Source organism: Lytechinus pictus, chromosome 19 (genome assembly GCF_037042905.1).
Source record: "Lytechinus pictus isolate F3 Inbred chromosome 19, Lp3.0, whole genome shotgun sequence".
Lineage (NCBI taxonomy): Eukaryota > Metazoa > Echinodermata > Echinoidea > Temnopleuroida > Toxopneustidae > Lytechinus > Lytechinus pictus.
In genome coordinates, this window is record NC_087263.1 from 6,166,420 (window position 1) to 6,175,793 (window position 9,374).

Here is a 9,374-nt window from a genome sequence, read left to right on the forward strand (position 1 = left end):
CGTACTTTGTGCACGTGGTGAGTTGTTCGTGCTCACAACGTACGATCTCCGTGCGATTGCCACGTTATCGTTTGGAGGTTGTACTTACACTTGCTGCTCACGTACGGCGTTCTTGCTCAGTCGGTGGCAACGGTTCAAATATTCCCCATGCCCCATTGGTTTCGTCAGAACGCTGAACCGAAAAAAAAAACGATACGCCATTGTTTTGGTCATGTTGGTACTCTATGTAACAGAACATGTTACTGGAGTCAAGGGTGGATCAATGACTTTAGAACGAGGGGAGGGGGGGGGGGGGTATAGTAAATATTTTCGTCAAGCAGAAAAGGGTTTTGCTTCTAAACCGAACAAAATTTTATCCTCGTTAGTTTGGGAGGGGCCAGTGCCAGTGCGCCCACTGGGTCAGCGAATTTACCGATTGGGGTTTTATGCCGCGCCAGCTCCCATTCGCTTGTAGCCCTATTCCCCACAGGTGAACATTTGACCCTGATGTAGATAATAAACGTTCTCGAAACCGATGGGTAAACATGATGAATAACAGATTAAGTGAAGTTCATATTCGCATTTCGAAGCAAGTGTACTTGGCACAGAACTACAACGCTGTTCATCCAGACTTTAAACATGGATAATCAAGAAGGAAAACCTGTTCGAATCGTTTTATGGTACATCCCGAGGACAGTGTCAGTGGCCATTTTAAAGTGTTTAAGTGCCATCGAAGGTATGGAGGTGTGGTTTGAAGCATTCTCTTACTGCGGAATGACCAGAAAGCAGTATCAAGACGCGTATAGATGTGATATACCAATGGAGTACGAGGGAAATGAAGAAGAAGCGGAAAAGGGAGCCAAGCTTTTCGAGCGAATCGTAAGATCGAAAATAGAACCGGATAGGATTATGTAAGTATTGTCAAGTTTAGTGTTCTTGTCGTTATGTGGTTTTGGGCGACGGATGTTTCTACGACAACGGTTGACAACAATATATGTGTTGTCTGGTGTTACATTAGAGAATTTTCGCTCCGTGAAGGATACAAGAACACAATATATTTATTGACACTGCCCGTCAAACGACAAAGCACAGCTTGGAGGTCTTTGTCGAAAAATGGTGAAGCGGAAGAGCAGTTACGTCTAAAATTTCGTAGCTGACGAAAAATTACAAACATGCCGTTTGTCCAGAGTCCAAGACTATATTGCTGTTTTGATTAACCAATTTTCGACAAAATAGTTCTTGGTTCTTGGATCCGTCGTCCATAGTGGAGCAAAAAACTTCCAGTTACTTCTGTCTTGCTGATGAATCGTTTTGATCTTCAGAGCATTGATACAATGTCATGCTTCAGCGCAACGCTGATTCACCGCGAAGATGGAACCTCAGAGTTGACGCATGAGCAGATGGTTAAATTTTATTTTCGTAGAAGCATCTGGCGTGCAAAATGAATGCTCTATAAAACTGACCCCAAACAGTTGATGTTTTTCATTAAACATAATGAAGTACATATAATAAGGATCGGTCTCGTGACGGTTTTTTATTAGTGTGATTGCGACAAAACGCAATCACACTACAGAGAACGCTTTCAAGAACATAGAAAATGTATTCCGAAATGCTCTTCATAACACAGAGCATCCGAGAGATTTTTGCTGACATTGGTAAATCAAACCGTAGTTTTGTCCTGGACTCTGGACAAACGACATACTTGCAAGTTTTCGTCAGCTCCGAAACTTAAGACGAAGCTGCTGTTCCGGTTCACTAATTTTCGACAAAGACTTCCCAGCTGTTCACTGTGATTTGACTTGCATCTTCAATACATTTACTGTGTTCTTTAATTCGTTTTTTGTCGCGGTTAAAAGATCCCTGATATTGTTTGTAACTCTGATTCATTTTGAAAATGGAAGAACTCATAGATTCTTTACTGCCGAAGAATAATTCACGAGGTGGCTAAATGCGAAGTTCATCGTTATAAAAACGAACTTGAATTCGAGAAAGCTACTATTCTATCGACAATATAAAACACAGTTCTTCTTAACAATTATAACATTAAGAAAAAGTACAGTACAAAATATATAACTTTCACTTTTTCACTTTTTATCAACCGTGTTGGAAAGTTTATGTGAATTGTGTAACCAAGATATTAATCTATATCAGTGAACTCAAGCTATTATGACAATATCTAATAAAATTCCTGAAATTAGTAGTCTTGAAAAAAAATCGAATTCCTCGTCTTCCTCGCCATTCGTTCTTCTCGATCGACAATGGTGTAGCGCTAGGGGTTGCATATTTGTACAGATGAAATAGGATGCCGCCGAGACAGATGTGGATCAAGATGCCGCCCTCGCCTTTTTCCCATCTCTTTGGTCTACCAGCTGGGAATTCCTTGTAGTTTTCGCCGTCTTGACACTACATTAGGGAATTTTAGCAATAACTTGGCAGACGCTTTCTACAACGCAAAAATCTTTTGTCAAAAGCAGCCTTTTTCGAAAATCGGTGAGTCAAAACAGCAGTGTCGTCCTGGAGTCTGGACGACATATTTGCAGTTTTTCGTCCGGTCCGAATCGATGTGTTGTGCCGGTCCCCACAACAATGACCTCTAATCTGCCCATTGGGATATGCCGTGGTGTAGCGGTTCTGACTCTCGCCTTGTAATCAGAGGGTCCTTTGTTCGAATCCCACCATGGCCAAGCGTCTTTTGGCAAGGCGTTTCTCCACACTTTGCCACTCTCACCCGGGTGCTAATTGGGTACCGGTAGGAAACAACCGTCATTGTGGTTGGTTAAGCAAGGCAGCGCCTAACAGGCTGCTTGAAATGCTATGAATCCAGTGAGCGGGTAATAATAATCATGATAATTGTTTAGCACTTTGAGCAGTCGTAAATTGATTAAGCGCTATATAAAAGCAAATTATTATTTTTATTTTCAATATATCCTGAACGTTCCATAACTTGTATGCGAATTGTATGCTAAAAACGCCTTTAACAGTATAGCTCTACACAGATGACAAATATCGGCTACATCTTCCTAAGTTCATATTTTACGATTCATGATCACGTGGTAGTATGAGTTTGACATTTTATTTGCTATCAATATGCATTGGCTTACCAGGAAAGGCTGTATTAAGGATAATAGGTGTTACACATATTTGTCGCAGTTTAATGTGTTCCAGGTGGGCGATAGAATTTACGAAATTCGGAAAACCCCAAATGTTCCACGGGTGGAAACAGTTATCATGATCTTCGTAATAAAAAAAAAGTTTGCAATTAATCGCTAAATGGAAAATTCCAATCAAGATCGTTGTTGCATGCGCATTTTATTCACAACACAAACCAGGGACCAATCAGGATTGTTCTGTCATCTTTGTAACATATAGAAAACATTTTCCACCTGTTCAAGTTACTGTGAAACAATCGAACGGGGGAGACAAAGCTGTAAATCCATTCATCCAGTGGATAATATCATAACGCTCATAACGATCATAGTGTTATCATGAAATATAGAGTTATAATAACTATATAAGGAAGCATGTAAGCATGTAAAACTGAATGGCATCCCACATCCTTCCATGTATTTAATTGGTTGAAAAGAATATTTTTAAGAAGCTGAAATGTAAATCTTTTCGTATGTTTGTTGAACATTCTTTTTCTTCTAAGTTCAAGGGCGTTCCACAGTTACGTTTGTGCGCATCATGATTTGCGCATATTTAACACTCTGCGTCAACATGGATGAACAGATGATTGATAAGCTGTAGGTATGAGCTGATTTTCTCATTATCTGCAATCTAACTGCAGATCCGATGTGTTATTTTACGAAGCTAATAAACTGGAATTGTTCCATGGACCATTTTTTCTTAAAAAATACCTCTATAATTGCAAATTACTTAATTGTGCAGTGCTGCAAATAATATGACGAATATAACCCCGAGTTTATACAAATGGTAGAGTGGTTTGGAATTTGTCCTCACATATATACAAAGCATGATTAAAAACAAGCGCATGAACCTCCTATTTTTTAATGTTTGCACCTCATCGGAATACCTTCCTCTACAACTTTGCAAAGTTTGGTGAAAATGAAATGGGTTTTGAATAAAGTGCAGCATTTATAGCACTTTTCAAGTTTGTTATTGAAAAAAATTTCACGTTTTTTGAGATTGGGTTTTGTTATCTTTTACACCATCTTTAAAAACTGACAGCGCTGTTAGACTTAAAAGAGCAAACAAATAGCTATATTGATAGATTTTCCATCTTAAGGAGACAATTATTAACTTTATTGCGAAATTTGATAAAATTTTCATAGATTTTGACTTAGTAATATAAGTTTAAACTTTAAACATTGTAGTGATCTGGTGAGGTCTAAAATGCCAAATTCTTTTGAATGCGCAATTCTTAAGAACATCCATTTGGGTGTACTTTGAAGCTCTATAGCAAAAAAAGCAAGTCCATGGACCCACTTTTGCATATTTGGAATAATCAGGTACTAAGTATCTATGTGCGAAGTTGGGTGAAAATAACATGGATTTTACTTTGACTGTGGAGCGTCCTTAAAAAGTGTTGGTAAATCGGTATAATAGGGAATTATCGCAATCATTTCGCAGACGCTTTCTATAACCTTGATAATCTTTTGTCAAAGCCCTTCATAACAAAGCAGCCTTTTGTCGAAAATCGGTGAATCAAAAGAGCAGTGTAGTCCTGGACTCTGGACAAACGACAAATTTGCCATTTTTCGTCCGGTTTTAACCTTAAGACGACGTGCTGTCCCTGTCCACCAACTTTCGACAACAACCTCTAATCTGTAAATTGTGATTTGAAGACATTTTCAATAGATTCTCAACGTCCCAAAAAGCGTTTGCGAAGTGGATGTTAAAATACGGTAATAAAGGGTATGACACCTATATAATCAAACAAAAAAGACTGATTTCAGTAAACAATACAAATGGCATAGACATTGACGTCACTCCTCCAAGCCAGTCTTCGCAACTCACCCAACTGGAAAGAACACAGCGTCCCACAGTGTGTGCCATAGTTCAAAGTGTGGAACACAACGTGAAATCCCCTTCACGCTGTTAAATTCGAGCTTTTTACCAGTGTGAATCACATATTCACATTGTCGACCATGTGAACACGCAGTGAACAGTCACACTGTTGAGGTGTCCACAGTGTGAATAATATTTTCACATAGTCCACTATGTGACCACACTGTGATCATACTGTGTGACGCCGTGCTCGTCCAGCAGGGATATAGCCAATACTATATAGATTGCAATTTGTACATATTGCTTAATAAATTAAACAAATTATGCATGATAGGTGCGGTGATTGCAAGGTTTATTTTGAGATTAAACCTTTTCGAAATGATACATCATGTTGATGCAACTTCTATTCTGTCATTTGCTTCCTTGTATAGGTATGGCAAGGTGAAAGAAAGGATCGAGGCTTCCACTAGCAAATACCTAGTAACAAAAGAAATGTTCATTGCCTTTCCCGATGAGAAGACAAGACGATACCTACCCACAGGGTTTCTGCATGTCTTTCTCATTCGCGACCCATACCGGGTTTTCAGTTCCTACCGAAGAGCCATCTATAAACAGCTTCAGGATGTCGGTCTGAGGACCGGAGATCCCGAGGACATGGAATCCTTCGACCTTCGCACAGACGACCCTTCCATCGATCCCTCCACGATGTTCACTGGAATGCACGATCTCTGGACGTATATTCGAGATAAGATTGACCCGGAAGCAGTCATCATGAACACCGATGAACTTCTTGCCAGTCCTGGAGATGGCTTGTCCAAACTCTGCCATGCGGTTGGTCTTCCTTTCTCCCCATCTCTCCTCCAATGGGACCCATCTCCAGATGTGGTTAAGCGATGGAATGCAGCCGGGGATGATGTTGTCATGGCAACAAAGGCTTTCTACCAGAGAGCGATCAATTCAAGCAGGTTTCTACCACCCAGTCCCGACATTGCACCAGAACAACATGGTCGCGATGTCAGGACGTTAGCGGAGGCGGCCATGCCTTACTTTAAGGAAATGGACCGTTTCAAGATCTAAGCATAGAGGTAGTGTAATCCAAGTAGGCAAGGTATCGCAACGTCATTACACATTGGACAATGGTTAGCCTCCCCATTATGCAAACGTTTTGTTGAGGCATATTATTCATTTCAATAAACAGACACGCATGGGGAGAGTGAGGCGATAGATTCATACTTTATTCTGTATTTCAATAATCTATGCAGAAAATATTACGACTAGTGCTAAACCAACCATCAAAATCGTCTACATCATTAGAATAGTCCAGTGACCAGGTGCTTCAAATTCACAGTCCTTCCAAGGAACACAATGACGAGGTATTACTTTAACATGTAAATGATAAATCAAAAGTATAGCATCTAGTTTACATACATTCGTGGTTGCTATATCTGACAAACGTCGCAGAAGCTTTGAAGTATTTGAGAACAACCTTTGATTGAAAAGTTTGCCTACAATTTTCATATGTTAGTAAATATGAAAACCAATTGATGTATATATATATATATATATATATATATATATATATATATATATATATATACTTCTCTTCATCCATTTCTTTCACAAAATATTTAAATAAAAGAGTTGCCAATGCTGTTGTACATGTATAACTTCACACACACACACACACACATACAAACACACACACATATATATATATATACAGTGCGTCCCACAAAAAACGAAACCGAGATTTATCGATGATTTATCATAACTTAATCACAAATACAATAGACAAATGACCTACCATTGTAAAGCTTAGAATCTCCTCTTTCATCTGAAATTACTTAGATTATTTCTCATTCACGCATGAGTGAGCAAAAAGAATTTGAAGAGGGGATACCAAAAAGTCATTTTGCGGGCTGTATCTGGGTTTCAAAAAGCAAACCACATTTTTAAAAGTTCATATCTGCTCTTTAATTTGATACCTCAATTACAGAAAATGGTCAAGAAATAACAAAGTTCTGGTTATTTGAAATAAGGCTTGAATATCAATAATTTCATAAAATGATGAGGTTTTACAGGCTAGCGTTCAAACTCACTTGACACTCCGTTTTGTTGACGATCAGCCATGCATTAAAGATAAATTCCAGTTTTGGTAACGATCTAAAAATGACTTTTTACAGAATCTAATATAATGACCACCTAAGTGTTTGTTTGTATGAATAAAAAATATGTGCCAAAGGATTCTGGAAGAAATTGTGTAATTGCTGAGAAATAAGCAAAATAAGCGCGGATTCGGTCACTTCCGTCGGGTCTTTATTTTAGCAATAATAATACACTGTCCCACGTGTGCCTATCTGTGTTGGTGATCTTCAGTGTGAACATTTTTCAGCGTAGATTTCAAGATTTCACAAAGTTCAGTTTATGTAACTGTACCAGATCTAGATCCTCGATGATATACTGACAATTAAGCCTTGTTTTACAGACTTTCTCATGAAATCAGTGTTTACTGCAAATACTGGAATTTCTCTTTAAGTCTTTTGTTAACCATGCGATAGCTTCTGTGGGAAATCGGTGAAAACACGTTTATTTTATGAAATTATGGAAATACAAGCATTGTTTCGAGGGAACATAACTTTTTTACTCCATTTTTGTGATTAAGGTATCAAATAAAAGAGCAGATATTGAACTTTTTAGGCATGTGATTTTCTTTTTGAAATTCAGATACCCCCCGCCAAATGAGTTTTTGGTATCCTTTCTTCAAATTGTTTTTGCTCACTCATGCGTGAATGAGGAATAATCTAAGTAATATCAGATGAAAAAAAGAGATTCTAAGCTTTACATTCGTAGGTCATTTGTCTATTGTATTTGTGATTAAGTTATGATAAATCATCGCTTAATCTCGGTTTCGTTTTTTCTGGGACGCACTGTATATATATATATATATATATATATATATATATATACTTAATAATGGTTGTAAAGGGGTATCATGTTTGAGTTGGTAAGTCTTATAATGAAAGAACCAAGACATTTTGTAAAAAGTATTGATGTGACTAAAAAGCTAAATTAGTATACAGGATTTTTTTCGTATGTTTACCTTTACTTTTACTTCTTGGAATGTACTTTTAGGTTAGAAAGGACAATTAAAGTGTACTTTGAATTTTATTTCTATTTTATTTACATAATTATTTTTGCTGAAGAAGGTGTTTACGTATACAAGCTTAGCGCTACATGGTCTTTACCATGGTAACATCTATGTTATGAATGGAAAGAAAGAATAACCTATTTGATACTGGATATCTTGAAATAACTATTTGAATTATGGATATTATTTGTCTTCCGCTATATATACATATATATATGTGTGTGTGTGTGTTTGTGTGTAACTTTCAATTTAAATTATGAGGAAAGGTAAATTTTTCCGTATTATTTGTTCACATTATGTATCAAGCGCTCTATAAATTATTTTTTACTTTATTATTATGTTATGGTGCGTAAGCCGCCTTAATGATATATTGGAAAGTGTATTCATATCATATTACATATCATCTATATATTATAGTTTTCGTATCACATTGATTAAATTTATGACATTTTATGTTCATTATACAACCGAATGCAAATGCAAAGAAAGGAAAATTTTCTATGCATTTTGGAAAGGTTCTTAGCTAGTTGAATGCCGAAACATACTTTAAAACAATTTATCTGTGATTGTGTAAAGTAGCTAAATAGTTGTTCAACTTTTGCAGCCTGAAATACTAACATGAATGTATTTGGAAATAAAAAGGAGTAATAATATTGCTGATTATTATCTTCAAATATATTACATATTATCATATTTTTATATCATTATAAAGAAGTGTATTATATATATCATTATATATTATCTAAGTAAACGACGTATACCAAGATCATGTAAGCTATCAGCTTTGTTAACAGCGCGGTGCTGATCTGCAAATAAAATGAAGTTTCCCAGTGTGAAAACCCCAATTAGCTAAGTGTGTTTTCCAGTTTGTAAGATGATCTGGTGAAAAGACTATTATGTTTCATAAAATACTGTGGGGAATGATGCTTAAAATTTGTTTTGCAAAAATATGTATGTCATTTGGTTATAAGTAATCAGCGAAATAATATCTTACCCACTTCCATCGCGTGCAGTCTTAAAGTAATACCCTTCAGCAGAATAATAGTATTAATTTACCTGTTTACAGTCAGTTGAATTTTCGAAATATTTTTTGAAATTCAGAAGCACATGTTGCATATGTCACAATGTTAACAATTGGAGTATTTTAACTGAAATTGCGCGTCTTCAATAAAACCACGAGAGGTCGAAAATGAGATTATTCTAGAGTAATAATTTGATTGCATTTTATCAATATATACAGTGTAAAGACTAATTACAACACATTGAATAAAATTACATC

General features: G+C 36.7%; 1 protein-coding gene across 1 annotated transcript; it reads left to right on the plus strand.

The window, feature by feature from the left end:
* Positions 1-646: 646 nt before the first annotated feature.
* Positions 647-6,442, plus strand: LOC129283060 (uncharacterized). Its single transcript, XM_064114021.1, has 2 exons — positions 647-890; positions 5,379-6,442. Exons 1-2 carry the CDS (start codon positions 718-720, stop codon positions 6,022-6,024), a joined length of 819 nt encoding a protein of 272 aa, XP_063970091.1. The 5' UTR covers positions 647-717; the 3' UTR covers positions 6,025-6,442.
* The last annotated feature ends 2,932 nt before the right edge of the window (positions 6,443-9,374 follow it).

Coding starts and splice junctions, on each gene's coding strand:
- LOC129283060 (XM_064114021.1), top strand. CDS start 718: ATGGAGGTGTGGTTTGAAGCATTCTCTTACTGCGGAATGACCAGAAAG. Junction 891..5,378: donor ATAGAACCGGATAGGATTAT/GTAAGTATTGTC, acceptor TTCCTTGTATAG/GTATGGCAAGGTGAAAGAAA.